General features: G+C 47.0%; 1 protein-coding gene across 2 annotated transcripts in view; it reads left to right on the forward strand.

The window, feature by feature from the left end:
- Positions 1–22,516, forward strand: part of LOC306962064 (E3 SUMO-protein ligase PIAS1-like) — an 80,915-nt gene extending 58,399 nt beyond the window's left edge. For both annotated transcript variants that reach the window (XM_079555101.1, XM_079555102.1), the window contains exons 3-13: positions 3,485–3,569; positions 5,764–5,902; positions 7,619–7,753; positions 10,226–10,331; positions 10,515–10,588; positions 12,902–13,062; positions 13,270–13,403; positions 15,826–16,216; positions 18,823–18,962; positions 19,078–19,118; positions 22,026–22,516. In XM_079555101.1, the coding sequence (XP_079411227.1) occupies positions 3,485–3,569; positions 5,764–5,902; positions 7,619–7,753; positions 10,226–10,331; positions 10,515–10,588; positions 12,902–13,062; positions 13,270–13,403; positions 15,826–16,216; positions 18,823–18,962; positions 19,078–19,118; positions 22,026–22,451 (1,832 nt within the window). In that variant the 3' untranslated portion in view covers positions 22,452–22,516. The remainder of the gene's footprint in view (positions 1–3,484; positions 3,570–5,763; positions 5,903–7,618; positions 7,754–10,225; positions 10,332–10,514; positions 10,589–12,901; positions 13,063–13,269; positions 13,404–15,825; positions 16,217–18,822; positions 18,963–19,077; positions 19,119–22,025) is intronic.
- Positions 22,517–25,132: the final 2,616 nt, after the last annotated feature.

Consider the following 25,132-nt stretch of genomic DNA (forward strand, 5'->3'; position numbering starts at 1 on the left):
TGTGGAAGTGCACCTGTGGAAGTGCCCCTGTGGAAGGATCTTAGTTTTCATGTCAGAGGATAAATAAGACCTTCACGTATTCATTCATAATCTCCCCGAGACGACGCTATAATCCAAATATGGTCATTTCCTTTCTGGGTTTATCCATTATTTACATTTCGTTAATATTTTTAGGCATAAAATTTATGGAAACAAAAAATAACAGAAAACATGACATGTTTTATTTATATGAGTAATGTTCAGCTGACGTTTGCATTCAATCCTTTCGCGTGTTCGCCTGCACGTCTCGCCTGCACATACATGTATGTAGCGTGTAGCGTGTAGCTATGGAAGATAAATGAGTAGATGGAGTTTAGTGTCTGCAGTGAAACTTTGAGTCTAAAGTGCTGAGCCTGAATCATGTCCTTAATGAAGATCTGACTGAGAGACATGTTCTAATGTGTCTGTTTCCACTTCAGCGTTTGTCAGGGTTTTATTATGAACTCGTCACAAATTAAAACATTAATGAATCTCAACACTGTGATCGTGATCAAAGGTACAGGTTTTAAAGGGAGGCTCCGTGACCTGCAGCTTTTCTTCTCCAACAGTGAAGGCGCTGAAGCCGTCTCCTCCGCAGAGAGTGAGACGGAGTGAGACGGAGTGAGAGAGAAGGCACTTGGCTATTTATAGTTGGCCTGTTCGGAGCGAGAAGGGGAAGGAGCGGGAGAGAGAGAGGGGGGGAGAGAGAGAGAGGAGGGGGGGAGAGAGAGAGAGGAGGGAGAGAGAGGGGAGGGGAAGGAGCGGGAGAGAGAGAGAGAGGGGGAGAGAGAGAGAGAGGGAAGGAGCAGGGGAGAGAGAGAAGGGAGAGAGAGGAGGGGGGGAGAGAGGAGGGGGAGAGAGAGAGAGGGGGGGGGGGAGAGAGGGAAGGGAGAGAGAGAGGAGGGGGAGAGAGAGAGAAGGGGAAGGAGCGAGAGAGAGAGAGAGAGGGGGAGAGAGAGAGAGAGGGAAGGAGCAGGGGAGAGAGAGAAGGGAGAGAGAGAGAGGGGGGGAGAGAGAGAGAGGAGGGGGAGAGAGAGAGAAGGGGAAGGAGCGAGAGAGAGAGAGAGAGGGGGAGAGAGAGGAGGGGAAGGAGCAGGGGAGAGAGAGAGAAGGGGAAGGAGCGGGAGAGAGAGAGAGAGGGGGAGAGAGAGAGGAGGGGAGAGAGAGAGGGGGGGGGGAGAGAGAGGAGGGGAAGGAGCGGGAGAGAGAGGAGGGGGAGAGAGAGAGAGGGGGGAGAGAGAGAGAGGAGGGGAGAGAGAGAGGGGGGGGGGAGAGAGAGGAGGGGAAGGAGCGGAGAGAGAGGAGGGGGAGAGAGAGAGAGGGGGAGAGAGAGAGAGGAGGGGAGAGAGAGAGGGGGGGAGAGAGAGGAGGGGAAGGAGCGGGAGAGAGAGAGAGGGGGGGGAGAGAGAGAGAAGGGGGAGAGAGAGAGAAGGGGAAGGGAGAGAGAGGGGGAAGGAGCGGGAGAGAGAGAGAGGGGGGAGAGAGAGAGAGAAGGGGAAGGAGCGGGAGAGAGAGAGAGAGAGAAGGGGAAGGAGCGGGAGAGAGAGAGAGAGGGGAGAGAGAGAGAGAAGGGGAAGGGGGAGAGAGAGAGAAGGGGAAGGAGCGGGAGAGAGAGAGAGAGGGGAGAGAGAGAGAGAAGGGGAAGGGAGAGAGAGGGGGAAGGAGCGGGAGAGAGAGAGAGGGGGGAGAGAGAGAGAGAAGGGGAAGGAGCGGGAGAGAGAGAGAGAAGGGGAAGGAGCGGGAGAGAGAGAAGGGGAAGGAGCGGGAGAGAGAGAAGGGGAAGGAGCGGGAGAGAGAGAGAGAGGGGAGAGAGAGAGAGAAGGGGAAGGGAGAGAGAGGGGGAAGGAGCGGGAGAGAGAGAGAGGGGGGAGAGAGAGAGAGAAGGGGAAGGAGCGGGAGAGAGAGAGAGAGAGAGAGAGAAGGGGAAGGAGCGGGAGAGAGAGAGAGAAGGGGAAGGAGCGGGAGAGAGAGAGAGGGGGGAGAGAGAGAGAAGGGGAAGGGAGAGAGAGGGGGAAGGAGCGGGAGAGAGAGAGGGGGGGGAGAGGGAGAGAGAAGGGGGAGAGAGAGAGAGAGGGGGAGAGAGAGAGAGAAGGGGGAGAGAGAGAGAGAAGGGGGAGGAGCAGGAGAGAGAGAGAAGGGGAAGGGAGAGAGGAGGGGGAGAGAGAGAGAGAAGGGGGAGGAGCGGGGGAGAGAGAGAGGAGGTGTGAGAGAGAGATAAGGAGAGGAGAGAGAGAGAAGGGTAAGAAGTGGGGGGCGAACACGGGGAGGAGCGAGAGAGAGGAGGGGAAAGAGATAAAATAGGGAGTGAGGGAGAGAGGAGGGGGAGTGGGAGGCTGCGGGGGAGGAGGGGGGGGAGGAGGAGGGGGAGGATGGGGAGGCTGCGGTGCGAGGACGGGCTAAATCATCCAAAGGAGAGATCAGTGTGTTTTGTAGTTGAACTAATGAATGAGACGACCTCCATGCGGCGCTTTGGTTCTTCTCTGGATCAGAGCCGTTCATCACCGTGGGGGTCGTGGGGCCCGTGGGGCCCGACAGAGCCGATGGGGCTAACCATGTTTAATGTGTCATTTGTTCTTTAAAGGAATAGGCCACCGTTTTTACATACTAAGATATGTTCTTACCTCACTTTAGACGTGTTAATATATCCCTGTCTGGTCTTTGTCCGTGCGCTCTGCCAGGCAAACGGAGCACATACGCAGCCTCATGTCACATAGCTCCGAAAACTCCTAAAGACTTCCCCCGCTCACTTCCGTCAATAACCTTTAGGAGTTACTGCGCGGACGTTTTACTCCTCGTATCATTACGCCTCACAATATAGTTCCCCTTTTTATCTGCTTATAAAATCGACATGTTACATTTCTGTGTAAATATACTTCGCATGAAAACACTTCACGTAACTTTATTTAAATAGGGAACACGTGGAAGAGCTTGGTAGCTTCTATCGTGAGCTTTTTCGGAGCTATGTGACATGTGGGAGAGGCTGCGTATGTGTGAGCGCACGGACAAAGACCAGACGGGGATATATTAACTCGACTAAAGTGAGCTAAGAACATATTTTAGTATGTAAAAACGGTGGCCTATTCCTTTAACAGAGGCAGCTCATTATTGTTACTGTAAATCAAGGTTTTGTTGCAAAATGAAGCGAAAAACTCCAAATACACTTCTGACTATCACTTAGCGTGGTGTTTTCAGTAGGGCTGGGTGTCATTAAACTGAAGGTACTGCCCGAAATGCTCCTGTAGGGGGCGGTATCGAACAGCAAGTATCATTAAAGTAGTGGTATTGGAAAAAACCCAGTCCGAGTTATTACCAAATGGGTGGACAGTAGAATAGATGGACAGTAGGACAGTAGGACAGTTGGACAGATGGACAGGTGGACAGATGGACAGATGGACAGATGGACAGATGGACAGATGGACAGATGGACAAAGCCTCTGACCTGCTCGCTTCTTCTTCTGTGTTTCAGCCTCCGACAACAGCCAGCGCTTTCAGGAGACGTGCTTCGCCTTCGCCCTCACCCCACAGCAGGTCCAGCAGATCAGCAGCTCAATGTGAGTCCAGACTGAACCAGGTCTGAACCAGGACTGTACCAGGACCAGGCTAAACCGAGCTGAACCAGGTCTAGACCAGGACTAAAACTAACTCTGTTCACCAGGACTTGTCTTCACATTGATCTCCACTTAAAGCAGCTCACACAGACACTTCCCAGTAGTGATGCACGTCTGACCCGACATGTCCCGATACAGAAGTTCTGCCCAAAATGTATAAACTCTCCCAACACACATACAAGTGTATAAATATAAATCAAATAATGAGTTTTACTTTGAGTCTCTGGGTTTTTGCAGTTCCATCATCTGAGCAGGTCTGACTCTGCTCATCTGTGTCACATCTTATTTTAAAACTTTTTGTTGACATCGTATTAATGAATTCTTATTTACAGTACTGGAATATAGACAGTATTACAGTATTTCACTGAGTCTAGAGGCGTCTCTGACATGAGAGAGAAGTGATGCCAAATCTGTGACAGATTCTGACTAATAATACGATACGACAGCACAAAAACAAGACTCTCCTGCATTGGGCTCATTTATGCATTTGTGCCTCGTGTGGTAAAAAACTGGAGCAGAACTTCTCTCGTTCATAGCGCTTCAGTCACGGGGCTGTCGTGTTTATTTGATCAGAAATACAAAGATAATACATGGGTTTAGGCCTCGCTCTGCTCCAGTAACTCACGTGAGCGGGTCAGAGGTTCGCATTTCCTCGTCTTTTTCTCATGTTGTTGCGATGCTAATGTTGAAGTGACTTCGATGTAAAAAGTGTAAAAACTCTTCCTTCTCGGAGAGCGCCTGCACAGCTGTTTCTCTGGAATCCTCGTCGTGTTTTTCAGCTAAAGCCGTGCAGAAGTCGGCCGTGGAGAGCGTGTATCTGCTGCTGTAAACCTGCTGTCCTGAGTCTGCAGCAGCTCCGGGCTGCAGGACGAGCGGGGCCGAGAGAGAAAGGCAGCGAGGTGGAGCCGCAGATTCAACGCAATTAGAGCTTATAATTATCAGGCCTAATTATCTGACAATTTTTTTTAGCGGCTCATCTGGGATAGCGTCAAAAATGGCGATAATTATTGGCTGATATTATCGTGCATCCCCCCCGTTTTTCCCAGAGGGTTGTGTTTTGTTTTTGGTGAAATTTGGCACAGATACAGTCAGCGCTATAGCAGAGGTGGAGACTCGACCCAGTGACCGCCGGACTGACGGCTGTGCAGAATCTACTGTGAGCAGGGGCGGATCTGAGTATACAGGGGCTGGGGCCTTACAGGGGAACCACTGACAGAAACACTCACAAACAAAGATAAAAAATATTATTTTTATTCATGTTAAACCTCTTAACTCCCGCCTGAACCGAGAGCATTTTCTCCAGTTCAGCTTTACCCAAATCCTGTAGGCCAGTGTAACACCTCATTTGAAAGCTAAGACCTACAAAACTCATCTAAATGGATCTTTTTCCTCACGTCATCACATTTTTTTCTATCTTTTTTGGGGGGTATTCAACTCATTTTGTATCTTTTTAGTAGTTTTTTTTTAATCAATTTTTTGTCACATTTTTTGTCTCTTTTTTATATCAATTTTTTGTCTTTTTTGTCACATTTTTTGTCTTTTTTTATCCATTTTTTGTCAAAGTTTTCTCACTTTTTTAATCATTTTTTGTCACATTTTTGTCACCTTTTTTGTCACATTTTTTTGTCTCTTTTTGTCTTTTTCGTCACTTTTGTCATTTTTTTTATCAATTTTTTGTCATTTTTTTAAATCATTTTTTGTCACATTTTTGTTACATTTTTTGTCTTTTTTTTATCCATTTTTTGTCAAAGTTTTCTCACTTTTTTAATCATTTTTTCGTCACTTTTTTCGTCACTTTTTTGTCACATTTCCATCATTGTTTTCGTCTCAGTTTTGTCGCTATTTTCACACCTTTTTTCCAGAAGCTTTTGGATCGGGGTAAAGCCAAACTGGAGAAAATGTGCTCAGTTCAGGTGGGAGTTAAGGGGTTAAAAGACTGTTTCCATTTTCCTGTGGCTAAAGTGAGACTTGACCCTGTGACCCACTGACTCGGACTTGACTGGAGAGCTGATCAATGATGTGTAGTTTTCTCTTTACACCCTCCTGTATCACCAACTAAAAGAACACACAAGATGACGACCTCCTCCCCCGCCCGTGTGCTGTCTAACTCCTGTCCTGTGCTGCGTGTCTCTCTCAGGGACGTCTCTGGGGCCAAGTGCGACTTCTCGGTCCAGGTCCAGCTGCGCTTCTGTCTGTCGGAGACCAGCTGTCCACAGGAGGACCACTTCCCCCCAAACCTGAGCGTCAAAGTCAACGGCAAGCCCTGCACCCTGCCCGTGAGTCCAGACCCACAGGGACACGCTGACCGCCTCACAATCAACGGACTCCGCCTGGCCCCGGACCTGGATCTGGGGTCAGGCGGATCCTTCCAGTTCCCCATGGCCGTGATTGACAAGCGTATTCCCCCCTTTTTAACCTCTTAAAGGGACAGGCCAGCGTTTTTACATACTGAGATCTGTTCCTACCTTAGACGAGTTCATGTGTACCTGTCTGGTCTTCACGCGTGTCCTCAGTCACGTTAGCACAGACGGCGTTAGCATTTAGCCTCTCCTCCTCTGTAGCTCCAAACCAGGTGAAGATAGAAGCTACCAAGCTCTATAATAATTACACAGAATTAAACAATGTGGATTTTCTGAGCGGATAAAAAGGGGAACTATATTGTGAGGCGTAATAATACCAGGAGTAGTTCGGCGTCTGCGCAGTAATATCTTCACTTTACTGCACTAGGGAATAGGGAAAACGTGGAAGAGCTCGGTAACTTCTATCTTCACCTGGTTTGGAGCTATAGAGGAGCAGAGGCTAAATGCTAACGCCGTCTGTGCTAACGTGACTGAGGGCACGCGTGAAGACCAGACAGGTACACATGAACTCGTCTAAGGTAAGAACAGATCTCAGTATGGAAAACACCGGCCTGTTCCTTTAAACCCCATCTGAACAGAGCACGTTTTCCGATTAGTTTTGTAGCTTTGTCGTCCTTCTGATGACGCGTTCATGTAGCTGTGAGGCTCGTTTTAATGAGATGTGACGTCCTTGTCCTCAGTCGGTTTGTGTTCCTGTGGTTTTTGTGGGAAAGTGTGAATTTTGGCGTCATCGAATAAATAAAAACAGTCTTTTATCATTGATTAGCGCTTAGCCTAGCTTAGCTAATCATTTAAATGTGCTAGCGTCTCAAAAGCTGTTGTTTAAAGAGGGGGTGTTCTGCTTTTGTCAGTCCCATAGCACCAGTCTATATCACACTACAATGATGACAAACCTTCTGTTGGTCTGTAAATGCAGTAAATTAGAATAACTGCCTTGTATAAAATGTCTCTCTCAAAATGGCTGTAGTGAATGTCTTGAAATAGGCCTCTGTCTCTTTAAGAACCTCTGAGCCTTTAGACACGCCCCCTCCACACGCTGTCTGTGGCATCAGTGGGGAGGGGGTTCTGCTGAGGAGCAGTGGTTGGTTACTCGGCTGGTGACGAAAGCTCGGAGGCGTCTCCAGGAGGTGGGGGCGTTCCTAGGAGGACTCAGGCAAACCTATCCCTAAAATGGCCGCCATCAGAGTTTTTACAGATTACTCAGAAATACGTGAATGTGCCAAGGCAACACTTCAGGCATGTTTTTAATGAGGGAATGACATAATAACATGATGGAAAGCTTGAAAAAGTCCATTTTGCATAACACTCCCCCTTTAACAATCACGCCACTTTACTTTTTGCTAACGTTGATGTGACGAGTGCGGCGCCGAGGGGGCTGGGTTTGTCCCCCCAGCCCCCCCCCCCCCCCAGCGTTAATTAAACACTGAACATTCTCTCACCGCGGCCGAGTCGCTGACGTCTCCACGGTAACGCCTAGTCCTAATGACCCGCGCTCCTGATGCTTTGCGGATGTAAAACACAAACCTGCACTTCCTGGTCAGACCATGAGGGGGCGCTACAGTCCAGCTTTCTGCTGAATAGTTCTTTCCACAAAGACGAGTAACTGAGTCCAGGTCTTTTCTCTCTGTCCAGGGCTACCTCCCTCCCACCAAGAACGGCGTGGAGCCGAAGCGTCCGAGCCGGGCCATCAACATCACGTCCCTGGTCCGACTGTCCACCACCGTCCCCAACACCATCGTGGTGTCCTGGACGGGCGAGATCGGCAGAGTGAGGCCCCTGCACTTATCACTCTATACAGCCCAGGACAGCCCAGAACAGAACAGTCCAGAACAGAACAGCCCAGAACAGAACAGTCCAGAACAGCCCAGAACAGAACAGCCCAGAACAGTCCAGAACAGTCCAGAACAGCCCAGAACAGAACAGCCCAGAACAGAACAGCCCAGAACAGCCCAGAACAGAACAGCCCAGAACAGAACCGTCCAGAACAGCCCAGAACAGTCCAGAACAGCCCAGAACAGCCCAGAACAGAACAGTCCAGAACAGAACAGCCCAGAACAGTCCAGAACAGAACAGTCCAGAACAGTCCAGAACAGAACAGTCCAGAACAGAACAGCCCAGAACAGCCCAGAACAGAACAGTCCAGAACAGAACAGCCCAGAACAGTCCAGAACAGAACAGCCCAGAACAGCCCAGAACAGAACAGTCCAGAACAGAACAGCCCAGAACAGTCCAGAACAGAACAGTCCAGAACAGAACAGTCCAGAACAGAACAGCCCAGAACAGTCCAGAACAGAACAGTCCAGAACAGAACAGCCCAGAACAGAACAGTCCAGAACAGAACAGCCCAGAACAGTCCAGAACAGAACAGTCCAGAACAGAACAGTCCAGAACAGAACAGTCCAGAACAGAACAGTCCAGAACAGAACAGTCCAGTCCAGAACAGTCCAGAACAGCCCAGAACAGAACAGCCCAGAACAGAACAGCCCAGAACAGCCCAGAACAGAACAGCCCAGAACAGAACCGTCCAGAACAGCCCAGAACAGTCCAGAACAGCCCAGAACAGCCCAGAACAGAACAGTCCAGAACAGCCCAGAACAGAACAGTCCAGAACAGAACAGCCCAGAACAGTCCAGAACAGAACAGCCCAGAACAGTCCAGAACAGAACAGTCCAGAACAGAACAGCCCAGAACAGTCCAGAACAGAACAGCCCAGAACAGAACAGTCCAGAACAGCCCAGAACAGCCCAGAACAGCCCAGAACAGAACAGAACAGCCCAGAACAGAACAGTCCAGAACAGAACAGCCCAGAACAGCCCAGAACAGCCCAGAACAGCCCAGAACAGAACAGTCCAGAACAGAACAGCCCAGAACAGAACAGAACAGCCCAGAACAGAACAGTCCAGAACAGAACAGCCCAGAACAGTCCAGAACAGAACAGTCCAGAACAGAACAGAACAGCCCAGAACAGAACAGAACAGCCCAGAACAGCCCAGAACAGCCCAGAACAGAACAGAACAGCCCAGAACAGAACAGTCCAGAACAGAACAGCCCAGAACAGTCCAGAACAGAACAGCCCAGAACAGTCCAGAACAGAACAGCCCAGAACAGTCCAGAACAGAACAGTCCAGAACAGAACAGTCCAGAACAGTCCAGAACAGAACAGTCCAGAACAGCCCAGAACAGAACAGTCCAGAACAGCCCAGAACAGAACAGTCCAGAACAGAACAGCCCAGAACAGTCCAGAACAGAACAGCCCAGAACAGTCCAGAACAGAACAGTCCAGAACAGAACAGCCCAGAACAGTCCAGAACAGAACAGTCCAGAACAGAACAGCCCAGAACAGTCCAGAACAGAACAGCCCAGAACAGAACAGTCCAGAACAGCCCAGAACAGCCCAGAACAGCCCAGAACAGAACAGAACAGAACAGAACAGAACAGGACAGAACAGCCCAGGATAGCCCAGAACAGAACAGAACAGAACAGCCTAGAACAGAACAGAACAGAACAGAACAGCCTAGAACAGATATCCCACATACATTTTTTCCTAATTTTTTCCAAAACATTTCCCCATTTTTTTTTTCCAATTCTTTCCCTTTTTCCCTTTTTGGGAAACACAATATTTTTCTCTCTTTTTATCCATTTTCTGGTGAAATATGAACTTATTTGTCACATACAAATAAAGTCAAGTGTAAATCAGGCCCATGTGGATGTTTATTAACAGTAGAAGTGTAAAAACAGCAGTCGTAGTTAGCACTAGCTAGCGTTTGCATTAGCACAATTCTAACATGTAGCATCATGTTAGCATTCTCCATTATTCATGTATTTATGGGCTGTTGAACCTCTTTGCTCCTCCCCATGTCTTTGTTTCTTTCTTTAGTATAAACTATATTCAGCATTTGTTAAAGTAGTTTTTGAATAATTAGAGAAAGTTTAGATTTTTCTCAATTGTTTTCCCCCTGAACTGTTTTCCAACATGACCATAGATGGGCGTCTGTATTGACTTAACATGGTCGGCACGGCAACAGTTTAAAATTGTTGTCCTCATTCACTTCCTGTCAGTGTCCACTAAGGAAGTGAAACTATAAACATCACACAAATCTAAATCTATAATATTATTGTGTGTGTTTTGTGATGGATTGTGTGTAATGTGTGGTATTTGTGACGTGTGTGTAACGTGTGGTATTTGTGATGATGATTGTGTGTAATGTGTGGTATTATATATATATATTTGTGTTGCAGAGTTACTCCCTGGCCGTGTACCTGGTGAAGCAGCAGACGTCCACAGTTCTGCTACAGAGACTACGAGCCAAAGGCATCAGGAACCCTGACCACTCCCGAGCGCTCAGTACGTCTGCCCCGTCACTGCATCCTCATCCTCATCCTCATCCTCATCCTCATCCTCATCAATAAAAAAGCTAAAACAGAAACAGTAAATACATGCTTTCGAATGAAAACCCGCTAATATGTCACAAAGCAGTTTTTCTCTCTGTAAAACATGTCCAAACCAAGTGTTCTCTGTGGTGTCCAGTCAAAGAGAAGCTGACCGCTGACCCCGACAGTGAGATCGCCACCACCAGCCTGCGCGTGTCCCTGCTGTGTCCGGTGAGTCAAGCACGTCACTGCTGAGTTTCACTTGTGTCTCACGTGCAACAGCTGACTGTGTTCACCTGCACAAAGGCATTTCATCAGTTCATCAGACTGTCCTTATGAGATCTTTTTAAAGGAGTTTTATGTAACCATGTCACTATGAGGCCAGATGTTTCACTCAAAAACAAGGAGAACATCGTTGGTTTGCTGTTTCCATGATGTTCTTGTGAAGTGCGAGAGGAGGCGTCTGGTCCTTCAGAGCCGGCGGGGGAGGGGCCGCACGGGGAGACCGAGGTGGATCATACGAGACAGTCATATTTATATTGTTCAGCAACAATAAAATAAGTGATGGATTAGTAACGATATTAAGGCGAGACACTTTAGGTGAAAGTATTGATGTTTCACGCAGTGGTCGAAGTGGAGACTTTTATCTATTTTCCTCCCTTTACATCTTAGTTTTCATGTCAGAGATAAAAATGACAAAACTCACCACGACAACAGACTCCAAACTTTCCAGTCTTGGACATAACAATATTTTGAAGGTTTTTTCAGAAGGATTTTTTCATATCTAATTCCTTTTATTCAGCTTTGAAACCAAAAAAAACAGGCGGAATTTGAGTTTTTACAGATTTTTTCACTGATGATTAGTTTATTGAAAAACTAAACAAAATATCCAAAATCCCCTCTGAAAAAATCTTAATTACTAATATGTCAATAAAATAAAAACATACATTTTCATCTGGTTCAATTCGTTATTTTGATTTCGTTGCCCAAAATATAGGCAATTTTGGCCATTTTAATGCTCAAAATGCCTTATTTTTATGTGAAAACATAAAATGACAGTTAAAATGCAATACATTTTTTCCTCATATTTATATCTGTGATGTTCAGCAAAAGTTTCAAATTGATATTTCTGCATTTATTTTTTCCCCCTATTCACCTGCAGTGTCTCGCCTTAAATAAGGCTGGGACGAAATATCGGCTCGGACCTGCAAATTGTGTTTCAGTTTCATAAAGGTAAAAAAAAAATGGATGGTGTTGTGTCTCAGGGCTCAGTTGTCAGGTGAGCCCAGTTAAAGGGACTATACGGAGTTTAAAGCATGTTCCTCCATGTCCTGATGTGTGGACTGAGCTCAGACCTGGAAACTGCCTCGAAAATCCTGTCACTCAGAAAGGTGTTACTTCGGGTCTGAAGTGCCGTCACACACGAGCTTAACCTCTTACCATCCGCCTAAACTGAACTCATTCTCTCCTCTTTGCCTAAAGGCCAGAGTAACGCCTCATTTGAAAGCTAAGACCCATAAAACTGATGCTTTTCCTGCCGTGTTTTTTTCCTCTCATCTTTGCCATCTTTTTTGTTGCTTTTTGTCACTTTTTTGCTACTTTTTTGTTGCACTTCTGTCAATTTCTTGCTGCTCTTTTGACACTTTTTTGTTGGGTTTTTCTGTTACTTTTTATCGCTTTTTTGTTTCAATTCATTGTCACATTTTTGTCACTTTCTTGCTGCTCTTTTGTGCATTTTTTGTCACATTTTGTCAAATTTTTGTTGAGTTTTTGTCACTTTTTATCGCTTTTTTTTTGTTGCGTTTACATCCTCATTTTCTTCTCATTTTGACACTTTTTTTCCCAATAAGCTTTTGGATTTGGGTAAAGCCAAACTGGAGAGAATGTGATCGGTTCAGGTGGGAGTTAAGAGGTTAATATAGAAGCTGCAGTTACACGTATGACCTGAGGTGGCAGTAGTGAGTATAAAAAACTTGCATCTAGTCCCTTTAAGGTAAACACATTTCTTATCATAATTACTCACTGTATTATGACGTGGTCGTCCCAGCCATAATATTTGACAAGTCTTGAAGAATTATTTTCTTGTTATTAAAAAAGTATCTTAGTAAAATAATAACCATAAGTCATATATATATTGAGAGAGATGTACTCGTGACCCACCTGTTGAGAACCGCTGCTCTTGCTCTGTGCCGGGACCTCTGCCGGGACCTCTGCCGGGGCCTGTGCCGGGGCCTGTGCCGGGGCCTGTGCCGGGACCTCTGCCGGGGCCTGTCCTCCCACTGTTTTCATTCCTGGTTGAGTCCGGACTTGCCCCTGGTTCTTGTTTGCATTCCTGACCCGCCTGTCCTCAGATCTTTCCCCCGGCTTGACCACCTTATGAACAAGTCACAGGACCTTCACACTTCCTCTCGTGAAGGTCCCGGGTTTGACTCTGACTCTGAGGCGTTTGAAGCAGATCTTGGGCACCTTTAGCAGCAGTGAGAACGTTGTGAGAACGTTGTGAGAACCTGGGCTCACCCGTGTGTTCTGTGTGTCCCGGAGCAGCTGGGGAAGATGCGGCTGACGGTGCCGTGCCGCGCCCTCACCTGCTCGCACCTGCAGTGCTTCGACGCCACGCTCTACCTCCAGATGAACGAGAAGAAGCCCACCTGGGTCTGCCCCGTGTGCGACAAGAAGGCCCCCTACGAGCACCTCATCATCGACGGGTGAGGCCGCCCACGTAAAACATGCTCAATAGGCTCAATATGTCTCCCTTCATGTCGTAGCTTTAATGTCAGAGGATAAAAAAGACTAAACTTACCCTTTACAGTGTTTCTTTTATGACTTTATGAGTATGTGGACCTCATGTTCCTCACGTGGACCTCACGTTCCTCACGTTCCTCACGTTCCTCACGTTTGTTCTCGCTCCTCAGGCTGTTCGTGGAGATCCTCAACAACTGCGCCGACTGTGACGAGATCCAGTTCAAAGAGGACGGCAGCTGGGCCCCCATGAGGACGAGGAAGGAAGTGCAGGAGGTGTCGGCCGGATCCTACAACGGGCTGGAGGGTGAGACGGGGAAGAGAGGGAGGGGGGGGAGAGGAGGACGAGAGGGGGGAAGAGGGGGGGGAGTGAGGGAGAGAGGGAAGGGAAGGGGGGAGAGTGATGGCGAGGGGGGAGAGAGGGAAGAGAAGAGGAAGAGAGGGGGAAGAGAAGAGGAGAGAGAGGGGGAAGAGGAGAGAGAGGGGGAAGAGAAGAGGAAGAGAGGGGGAAGAGAAGAGGAAGAGAGGGGGAAGAGAAGAGGAAGAGAGGAGGAAGAGAGGGGGAAGAGAAGAGGAAGAGAGGGGGAAGAGAAGAGGAAGAGAGGGGGAAGAGAAGAGGAAGAGAGGGGGAAGAGAGGAGGAAGAGAGGGGGAAGAGAAGAGGAAGAGAGGGGGAAGAGAAGAGGAAGAGAGGGGGAAGAGAAGAGGAAGAGAGGGGGAAGAGAAGAGGAGAGAGAGGGGGAAGAGGAGAGAGAGGGGGAAGAGAAGAGGAAGAGAGGGGGAAGAGAAGAGGAAGAGAGGGGGAAGAGAAGAGGAAGAGAGGAGGAAGAGAGGGGGAAGAGAAGAGGAAGAGAGGGGGAAGAGAAGAGGAAGAGAGGGGGAAGAGAAGAGGAAGAGAGGGGGAAGAGAGGAGGAAGAGAGGGGGAAGAGAAGAGGAAGAGAGGGGGAAGAGAAGAGGAAGAGAGGGGGAAGAGAAGAGGAAGAGAGGGGGAAGAGAGGGGGAAGAGAAGAGGAAGAGAGGGGGAAGAGAAGAGGAAGAGAGGGGGAAGAGAAGAGGAAGAGAGGGGGAAGAGAAGAGGAGAGAGAGGGGGAAGAGGAGAGAGAGGGGGAAGAGAAGAGGAAGAGAGGGGGAAGAGAAGAGGAAGAGAGGGGGAAGAGAAGAGGAAGAGAGGAGGAAGAGAGGGGGAAGAGAAGAGGAAGAGAGGGGGAAGAGAAGAGGAAGAGAGGGGGAAGAGAAGAGGAAGAGAGGAGGAAGAGAGGGGGAAGAGAAGAGGAAGAGAGGGGGAAGAGAAGAGGAAGAGAGGGGGAAGAGAAGAGGAAGAGAGGGGGAAGAGAAGAGGAAGAGAGGGGGAAGAGAAGAGGAAGAGAGGAGGAAGAGAAGAGGAAGAGAGGGGGAAGAGAAGAGGAAGAGAGGGGGAAGAGAGGAGGAAGAGAGGGGGAAGAGAAGAGGAAGAGAGGGGGAAGAGAAGAGGAAGAGAGGGGGAAGAGAGGAGGAAGAGAGGGGGAAGAGAAGAGGAAGAGAGGGGGAAGAGAAGAGGAAGAGAGGGGGAAGAGAGGGGGAAGAGAAGAGGAAGAGAGGGGGAAGAGAAGAGGAAGAGAGGGGAAGAGAAGAGGAAGAGAGGGGGAAGAGAAGAGGAAGAGAGGGGGAAGAGAAGAGGAAGAGAGGGGGAAGAGAAGGGGAAGAGAAGAGGAAGAGAGGGGGAAGAGAAGAGGAAGAGAGGAGGAAGAGAAGAGGAAGAGAGGGGGAAGAGAAGAGGAAGAGAGGGGGAAGAGAAGAGGAAGAGAGGAGGAAGAGAAGAGGAAGAGAAGAGGAAGAGAGGAGGAAGAGAAGAGGAAGAGAGGGGGAAGAGGGGGGAAGAGGGGGGGAAGAGAAGAGGAAGAGAGGAGGAAGAGAAGAGGAAGAGAGGGGGAAGAGGGGGGAAGAGGGGGGAGAGAGGGAGAGAGAGGGAGGGGGGAGAGAGGAGAGAGAGGAGGACGAGAGGGGGGAGAGAGGAGAGAGAGGAGAGAGAGAGGAGAGAGAGACGGGGGAGAGAGGAGAGAGAGACGGGGAGAGAGGGAAGAGAGGAGAGAGGAGGAAGAGAGGGGGGAGAGTGAGGGAGAGAGGAGGAGAGAGGGAGAGAGGAGAGAGAGGGAGAGAGGAGAGAGAGGAGGACGAGAGGGAGAGTGAGGGAGAGAGGGAGGGAGGGGGGAGAGAAAAGGAGAGGGAGGGAGAGCGACAGGGAGAGAGAAAGGGAGAAGGGGGGAGGGAGAGGGAGAGAGACGGAGAGAGAGGGAGAAGCAGCCGAATGCTCTTCCACGGCTCCTGTTTGGGTCCTTTGATTCTGGTCAATTATCCCCGCGCGGTAAACGGTCTGTCTCCATAGCAACGTCATACAGAACCATCACTATGGGGATGTTAGTTTACACCGCCGTGCCCCCCACCTCCACCTCCACCCCCACCTTTACAGTCACGATTATTGTGGCAGAATATCGACCGAATGAAAAGAAACAACTGAGATATTTACTTTTTTGTATTTAAAACGCTTAATTTACTTGAATAATTAGTTACATTCAGTGCAGTTTGTTTTTCTGTTGGACAGAGGAAGCTGTGAAAGGCCAGCAGACCATCATGTCCTCCTGTCTAAGTCTAAGTGTGTGAGGATGCACAACTGGGGTCCCACAAGGATCAGTTCTGGGACCCCAGTTGTTCAGCATCTCCATCAGTGTGTTAAACGGTCTCTCCTCTCGCAGGCTCGTGTCGGAGCTCCGCCTCAGATCAGCGCGGCTCCTCCACCGCAGCCAACCACAGCAGCAGCAAGAAGGTGGAGGTGATCGACCTGACCCTGGACAGCTCCTCTGACGAAGAGGGCCCAGACTCTCCTGACCCACCACAGCAACAGCAGCAACAAGTCCCTCAACAGCCCCAACACCAAGCTCCTCAACAACAGCAGCAGCATCACCAAGCTCCATCACAGCCCCAACACCAGGTCCCACAGCAGCAGCATCACCAAGCTCCTCAACAGCCCCAACACCAGGCCCCACCTCAGCAGCACCATCAAGCTCAGCCGGCTCCTCTGCCTCCCCCCATCAAGAGGGCCTGTCCGTCTCTGTCCCCAACGTCGCCCCCTGTCATCAACAAAGGGTCAGTGCACATGTCCGTGTGTGAAGCGCCGAGCTCACCGGCCCGGAGACTAGTTGGAGACTCAAGTTGCCACTGGTCAGACATGTCTCCAAGATGTCCCTGTAGATAAGCGAGTCTCGGGTCGTCTCGGTGAAAACGAACATCGGAAACAGTCTCCATGTGAGCGCGGTCTCAATAAAGGACACGCCCACCTCTCGCAGACCATGTAGAGACTCCGCTGAAGTTGAACCTGTTCGTTTTCTCCGGAGACATCTCTGTGACCGACTGCAACTCAAGCCTCCAACCAGTCTCCAACCAGTCTCCAACCAGTCTCCAACCAGTCTCCAACCAGTCTCCAGGCCGATGAGATAGGCTCTCTGTATCTGCATCAGTCAATCAATTTTCCTCCCCCTCCATCAGGGGTAGGCAACGTCAGGCCCAGGGGCCAAATCTGGATCTCTTGCACAGAACCTCTGGCCCTCAAGATGATTTTTAGAAATATTATTACACAAATCAGGGAGTGTTTTAACACTATTAGAGTTAAATGGGAGGAAAAAGGTAGAAATACTGTCAATACACCCAGTTAGGTCATATATGATGTACAACACTGGCATTTGAAAGAAGTGCACTGGAAAAAGAACAGTTGTTTTATTGAATTAACAGATTAAATCTAAGGTTTGAGTAGATTTGGTCTGGTCTTAGATGAAATAAAACCTTAGGTAGTAGTTATTCTCTTTTGTCATTTCACGTGAAAATCAATGAGTGGGTTTTATTCTTGTTCCGTTGGCGCTACAACATTTGTATCTTGGGATTAGTTCAAACCGACTCAAATTCAACATAGAAGAACTTTAATTCAAGCAATTTTAAGTCATTTATCTCATTTAAGATGGTCATGTTTCCAGTGTTGTGCTTTACTTTGGGCTAATAATCAGCGGCTTCGGCCCTCGGTTTGTTCACTATAACAAAAATCGTCCCTCCGCCAAGAAAACTCGCCTCCCCCTGCCCTACATGTTCCTCCATGTCCTAAGGTGTAGAATGAGCGCAGACCTGTTCACCACAACTGCCTCTGGGGTCTCATTTATAAAACTGTCTGTGAGAATCTGCCTATAAGTAATCTGTGACACTCAAAGTAGAAGAACAAAATATGTAAATGCTTTACTCAACGCCTATCGTTTAATGCTTATATTTTATTACCAATCATTTATGGTGAATAAGGTGATGATTAAATGAAGAAGAAAGCTCAGCAGTTTAACATGTTCCTCAAATTCCCCTCCCCTCGCTCCCTCGCATCTCCTCGCGTTTGTGCCGCACTTCTGTAACGTGTGGACTGCGTACGACCGGTTCAAACCGAGTGCGTAAAGTTTCATGTTTGATTTCTATAAATACCACCTTTGGCGCAGAACAGTTCGTACGGAAGGTTTCGGCCTCCTTTTGTCCGTACGTGAGCTTTATAAATGGGACCCCAGCACTCTCAAAAAGTGCCGTCATGCACGAGCTTAATATAGAAGCTGCAGTTACACGTATGACCTGAGGTGGCAGTAGTGAGTATAAAATGGCCAACTTGCATCTAGCCCCTTTAAGCCAAAGCGACGCCATATGACGATAGAGAAACCTTAAAGTAACGTTTGTAGGATGCTCTGAGTGGTTTAAAAAGACACAACTGAACTTGAGCTGCACAAATCAGCAGATAAGACACAACAGTTTCACAATATGTAAACACACCATTGCTTGTTTGAAAGCTCAGAACCTCAATTCTGTTGGCCCGCCAGAGAGTGACCTACTTTAGAACTGCGTGTGGTTAATATTAACTCGCTTCCATTCATTCTCAATGGTAAATATAGATGCAGTACACTTTTTGACCACCAGCGTCAAATTGGGGGCGCTGTTTCTCTCCTTTCGCAAAGTTAAGGAAACACTGTTGTGGTGTCTTGGTATTTATCAATCACAGAGCGATGTAGCTAAACTTTCACAGTTTCCAACTTTTATTGCAAAGGTTTTTGACGTCAACAACAGTATATGTTAAAACATGACTTATAAAAGAATTGATGCTGAACTGACACTTTCAAAATAATCTAATGTGGCATTTTCTTTGAGTTTACGAATGAGGTAAAGTCACTGTTGGTGGTTTTTTTCTACATTTTGCACTAAATTGCTACAATTGTTGATTTTGTTCTACTGAAACTAGGCTTTTTCCATAGTTAGATGTTTTAATATAGCATGTTATTTGCATAGATAGAATCAAATGCAAATGTAGGCTATCGAAAAAAATACTATTATTATTTGCAGTTATATGTGTTTCATGCTTGACATCGCCGTGCTTGGCCCGCGGAGACAAAAAGGTTGGGCACCCCTGATCTAGAGGATTGATTAGGGACGGAATTGTGGAAGTGAGAGACAATAAGTGTCTCATTCTGCTCTATTGGAAAATGTAATGTTTTGAGATTTAAATCCTATTGATGAAATATAAAAAGTCTGTTCCCTGAGACCCTTAGACGTGTTACTGAAGCGTGTCTGAATGAAACAAAACACAAACAGAGCTCCATGTTTTATCCTGACCTCTGACCTGACCGTCTCATACTGAACGTTTCAGTGCTAAATATAGTCTGTCCTTGTTCTCAAATGTCCAGCGTGTTGAACCTGCACCACCAGGCGTCGCCGGTGAGCCGGACGCCCAGCATGCCCGCTGTGGACACGGGCTACATCCCCCCTGTGCCCCCCCTCATCCAGGACTACCGGCCGTACTACCACACGCCCAACGACCTGTCAGGTATCAGCATCCACACACTCACACCCAGGAGAAGACTGTGGACCACCTGACCACGGCCTGCGGGTCAAAGCCTGTGATGATGTGCTCACTCTGCTGTGTTTGTGTTTCTCCTCAGAGCTGAGCTTCTTCTCTTTCCTTCAAGGCGACAATCATCAGGTAACGGCTTTTAACCAGGCACGTGCATTTACATGTTCGCTTAGTCCAGGTCACTTCATTCACAGACTCTGACCACTGTTAGCTTAGTCCAGGTCACTTCATTCACAGACTCTGACCACTGTTAGCTTAGTCCAGGTCACTTCATTCACAGAGTCTGACCACTGTTAGCTTAGTCCAGGTCACTTCATTCACAGACTCTGACCACTGTTAGTTTAGTCCAGGTCTCTTCATTCACAGACTCTGACCACTGTTAGCTTAGTCCAGGTCACTTCATTCACAGACTCTGACCACTGTTAGCTTAGTCCAGGTCTCTTCATTCACAGACTCTGACCACTGTTAGTTTAGTCCAGGTCTCTTCATTCACAGACTCTGACCACTGTTAGCTTAGTCCAGGTCTCTTCATTCACAGACTCTGACCACTGTTAGCTTAGTCCAGGTCACTTCATTCACAGACTCTGACCACTGTTAGTTTAGTCCAGGTCACTTCATTCACAGAGTCTGACCACTGTTAGTTTAGTCCAGGTCACTTCATTCACAGAGTCTGACCACTGTTAGCTTAGTCCAGGTCACTTCATTCACAGACTCTGACCACTGTTAGCTTAGTCCAGGTCACTTCATTCACAGAGTCTGACCACTGTTAGCTTAGTCCAGGTCACTTCATTCACAGACTCTGACCACTGTTAGCTTAGTCCAGGTCACTTCATTCACAGACTCTGACCACTGTTAGCTTAGTCCAGGTCACTTCATTCACAGACTCTGACCACTGTTAGTTTAGTCCAGGTCACTTCATTCACAGACTCTGACCACTGTTAGCTTAGTCCAGGTCACTTCATTCACAGAGTCTGACCACTGTTAGCTTAGTCCAGGTCACTTCATTCACAGAGTCTGACCACTGTTAGCTTAGGCCAGGTCTCTTCATTCACAGACTCTGACCACTGTTAGTTTAGTCCAGGTCACTTCATTCACAGACTCTGACCACTGTTAGCTTAGTCCAGGTCACTTCATTCACAGAGTCTGACCACTGTTAGCTTAGGCCAGGTCTCTTCATTCACAGACTCTGACCACTGTTAGCTTAGTCCAGGTCACTTCATTCACAGAGTCTGACCACTCGTGTCTCGTTCAGGGACGTCAGGGATGTTTGAATCATGATTATCAATATCATGGAATAGAATATAGGTCATTTCTCACAACCTGCAAAGTAATGTTGACCTCTTTTATAATTATTACGAGTTAGGCAAGTTTATGAGCATGAGAAAACAGATCAAATTAATTAAATAAATAAATATAAAATATGTATGAACATAGATCCCTCAATACTAAAAGTGGTATTAAAGCGAGATATTCATTTGAGCAGGTATCCATACTGTCTGTGTTTCCTCTGCTGCAGGTCTCTGTGATTTGACTTGAACCATAGATAAAGCAAACATAGGATATTATTACTACTGCTGCTGAACCGCTGCAATTTTGAATTTGCGAGTGCAGCTAACGTTAGCTTAGCAACCCATTCATTCCTAAGGCATAGCCTATGGCGTAGCTTAGCCTAGCCACTGCCATAGGTTTACATGTATCAGTTAGCGTTAGTTAGCGTTAGTCACAGGTTTCCTCCGACATCGGAGCCGATACTGGAAAAAATACAACATTGAGCATCGATTATAAATATCCGATACTGAACCAACACCTGCTTTGGCTTCACTGAGAATATGGACCTGATGTAAGTGTTTTAGAAGCTCAGACCCTGGAGGATTCAGTCTTTAGTTAGTTTAACCCCACGCCGTGGCTAGCAACAGCATGCTAATGCTAGCGGTAACTAATCAAGGCTGGGACAGAAACTATGATATTGTTGTCTAATATAATTAAACTGACCACTGCTGGAGCGGCCAAGTGTTTATTAGTTTATGAAATGTTAGACCTAAAGTCTGGTAACACAAAACGTTCTCATAACATTATCCTGTGGTTCTGAGGGTTGGTTTGTTACCAAACCAAAAAGTAACGTTTTCCAAAGGTAACGTAAGGACACCCAGAAGGTCAAACAACCAAAAACACAACCGTTCTGTAGAGATCACTGTATCCCCTGTATAGAACCCTGAAGGGTTTATTTTTAACTAAAAAAATTACCCCCTGCAGAACTTGCTCATCTGCTGATGTTTTTACTGCTCTGAAAAAACTCTCTCGTTCACATCAAACCTCTGATCTGTCGTCAGAAGAAGAAACCGTTAATTAAGCCCACAATTAAGTCAGATCAATTATATCTATTAATAAACACATGTCAAGAAAAAACATTTAACTTTCTACACTAAATATTGTTGGGTAGCCTGATCATGACAGGATTTATATGAATATGATCATTACAATGTGTGTCAGATCAGTTATTCTTTAACAAAATTTCATAAACTAAAATAAAACACTTGGGCTCCAGCAGGGGGTGTTTTTTTTTTTTTTTACTTTAGATGATTCAGTTATAGTTGTGACCCAGCCTTGATGAGTTTCCGCTAGGATTAGCATGCTGCCATTAGCATTAGCATGTTGATGCTAGCATTAGCTTTTGACTGTATTCTCCAGGTTCTGGGCTTCAAAATGAGGTACAGCAGGTCCATACACACTGAGATTTAGTCAGAGTATTTTTAAAACAGTGAAAGCCAAAGTGAATCGGTGCATCTTTAGAAATTGTTTTCGAGTATGAGTAGTGTTTTAGTATCGAAACCGAGCTACAAAGTCAGTATCGTGACACTAGTGCGTACTGCCCGGACTGAACGTGTCCTAACACCAGCAATATATTTAAGATTTTAAGATTCACCAGCCCAGCACAATAAGGCTTTTAAATGTAAATAGAGAATTACGGTGCGGGAGGGGGCGCCTTGGTTTTTTGTTTTTCTTTTGTGTCCTAACGTGTGCTTCCGTCTGCGACAGCATTACAACATGGTCATGGCCGCTGCCGCCGCCGCCTCCGCCTCGGACGACCACGAGCTGCTCCTGAACCGCTTCCTGCCCTACACCACTTCCTCGTCAGGCCCCTCCCACATGTACCTCAGCCAATCGGCCGCGTCCTCCTTCCCCTCGCTGACCGCGCCCGCCAACGGAGTCCGCAACAGCAGCAGCGGCAGCAGTAGCAGCGGCTCCTCCGGCACCCACAGCAGCAGCAGCACCCACAGCACCCACCACAGCAGCAGCACCCACAGCACCCACCACAGCAGCAGCAGCAGCCACCTAAGGGACCCTCACACCGCCACCTCCCACATCACGCACCACCCGGGAGTGCTGTCCAGCCGCGCCGGCAGCGAGGCGGCCATGGCTGCCATCTACGGCGGCATCCCGGATATTATCTCCCTAGACTGACTACGGAGGGACTGGAAGGAATGACTTTGTTCGTGATCGCAGGGTAAACTCTCCGGAGCCGTCAGGGGCGGAGCCGTCAGGGGCGGAGCCGTCAGGGGCGGAGCCGTCAGGGGCGGAGCCGTCAGGGGCGGAGCTGAGGGGCGGGACCTGGACTCACATGAGCGGAAACGCAACGCTTCTACAAAAACATATTTAACCTCTTTACCCCCCGCCTGAACCGAGTGCTTTTTCTCCAGTGCGGCTTTACCCAAATCTAAAAGCTTCTCGACTGGAGAGCCTCATTTGAAAGCTAAGTCCTACAAAAGTGATTGTAACTTGTAAGGATTTACCGATACCACATACTCGTACTCATTAAGGAGGTTCCGATACTCCCTGCCGTGTGTCTGACGACTTTTGAGTCTCTGGGTTAGTTATTCAGATGAATAAGCCCCTGTTGCGAGTTAGCGGCTAGTTAGCAACATTAGCAACATTAGCATCATTAGCCTGTATGTTGTAAACACTGCAGACGCTGCAGCACTAACAACATTAGCTCTGGTTAAATCCAGCTCAGACTCTGGTTTAGGGAGTGTCGTCTGTAATAAAGTCAGCTCTATGTGGAATATTAGATTTACACTAAACTATTCTCCAGTTTGTTGTTATTTTCTCTCCTCAGGAGAGAAAATAACAACAAACAAATCCAATATTCCACATAGCTAAATGTCTGCAGTGTTTACAACATACAGGCTAATGTTGCTAATGATGCTAATGTTGCTAATTCGCGGCTAGCAGTTCTGTTTCTGACGCCGTTTTATGCCCAGGGTTTTATTCATCTGAAAAACTAACCCAGCGACTAAAAAGTCGTCAGAAAATCCAGAATAAAGAGATACAGCATGTTTATATTGAGCCAAAATGAGCAAAACAATGAAAATGCTGAAGCTACTGGATAAGTTACTATAAACACAGGAGAAAATCCACACGGAGCTGAAGTAAAGGAGAAAAGAGACCATTTATCTGCAGTAATAAGTAACATCTCAATACTATTGTTAAATACAAATACATACATGAATAAAGCACAAGCACTGAGGAGCTTTAGGACACGAGCTGTTCTGTCTGTGATGGACAGAGACAAACAAATAATATTGAATGAAAATCTGTTCAATTCTGATGCACCAATCTGCTGTGAAAAAGTCTGTTGAAGAAAATACCTTGTACTTGTATCAGTATCGGTAAGTACTTAAATCAAAGTACTCGTATCGGTTTTAGAAAACGTGGTATCGGTGCCTCCCTTAGTAACGTTTTGTCGCGTTGTCGCCGCATTCTGTCGCTTTATTGTTGCTTTTCATTGTGTTCTCGTCTCGTTTTTGTAACTTTTCTGTCATGTTTTTGTCGCCATGTTGCTGCTTTCCCTTGAAGCTTTTAGATTTGGGTAAAGCTGTGTTCAGGCGAGAGGTTGAGGAGACAAACGTCCGCCCCTGGGAGTCGTCTCTGTGATTCAAAAGGACTCGGCTGAGAACAAACCCCTGAGCGTCCCGGGAGTTTTGTACGCGAGGGGGGGGGGCGCTGTGTACAGAGAACAAAATCTATTTTCCTTTGTAACTTTTGTACGTAACGCCGGACACTCTCGTGCTTGTTCAGAAGAGCTTTCTCTTTCCACTCGCGGCGTCTGGGCGCCCTGTACAGTACCTCTGTTTCCTTCTCTCACAGTGTATTGATGATTTTGTTTATGTTAAGTTATTTATAATATTTAAACAGTGATGTATATCCATATCTATATATTTATGCATTCCCGTAGGTGTTCAGGTTCTTGCTTATAGGGGTGCGCACGTGGAATTTAGCCATCTCTCTTAAGTTAAGTCTTTTTGTTTTTGAAAGTGTCGAAGCAGCGGCCAAGACGTCCAAAACAGAGTCACAGTTTAGTTAGAAACACAGTAAAAGTTCCCTCAAGTCAATAATATATTCATTTTTACCATCATGTTTCAAAAGTATACAGTGTTTTAGAGTCTGGCGAGGGCTGGGTCCTGTTTCAATACCACTACTTTAACGATACATTCCGGTACCGGTGCCTTAGCGGTACTTTTCTCAATACCTTTGTTATTTTCATTCATTATTAAAATAACATTTATAAAAAGTATTGTTCAGGCCGTCCTAAAACAGCAAAAAGCAACACAGGCCGCAGCTGTTTGTGCAGAATTTCCACTTAAGATACCGATATCTGAACAATGCTTTTTTCGATACTTATGCTAAAAAACAGATTAATAATGTTCATTTGTTCCTTTTCCTTCCATTCCCTTTCCTTTGCTTTTGTATCATTCATTTGGAGAAACAACTAAGAAACTTCCTTTAACGACTAAATCTCAGTGTATATTATAATTATAAATTATAATTCAGTCGTATGCTATTGCTAGCGACAACATGCTAATGCTAGCGACAACATAAATAAGCATCGTTTGCTTCGGCCTACTCCTTTTAGGGCATTATTGAGTTTCTTTTTTTGGGGGGTCTAACAACTTAGAACTTGGAAATTCTCAACTAAACTAAACATGCTAATGCTAGCAGCAGCATGCTAATGCTAGCGGCAACATAAGTAATCATTGTTTGCTTCGGGCTACTCCTTTTAGGGCATTGTTGTGTTGTTTCTTTTGGTCTAACAACTTGAAACTCTTGGAATTTCTCAAATAAACTAAACATGCTAATCTTAGTGG

The sequence above is a fragment of the Gobius niger genome, assembly GCF_951799975.1.
Source record: "Gobius niger genome assembly, chromosome: 4".
Classification (NCBI taxonomy): Eukaryota; Metazoa; Chordata; class Actinopteri; order Gobiiformes; family Gobiidae; genus Gobius; species Gobius niger.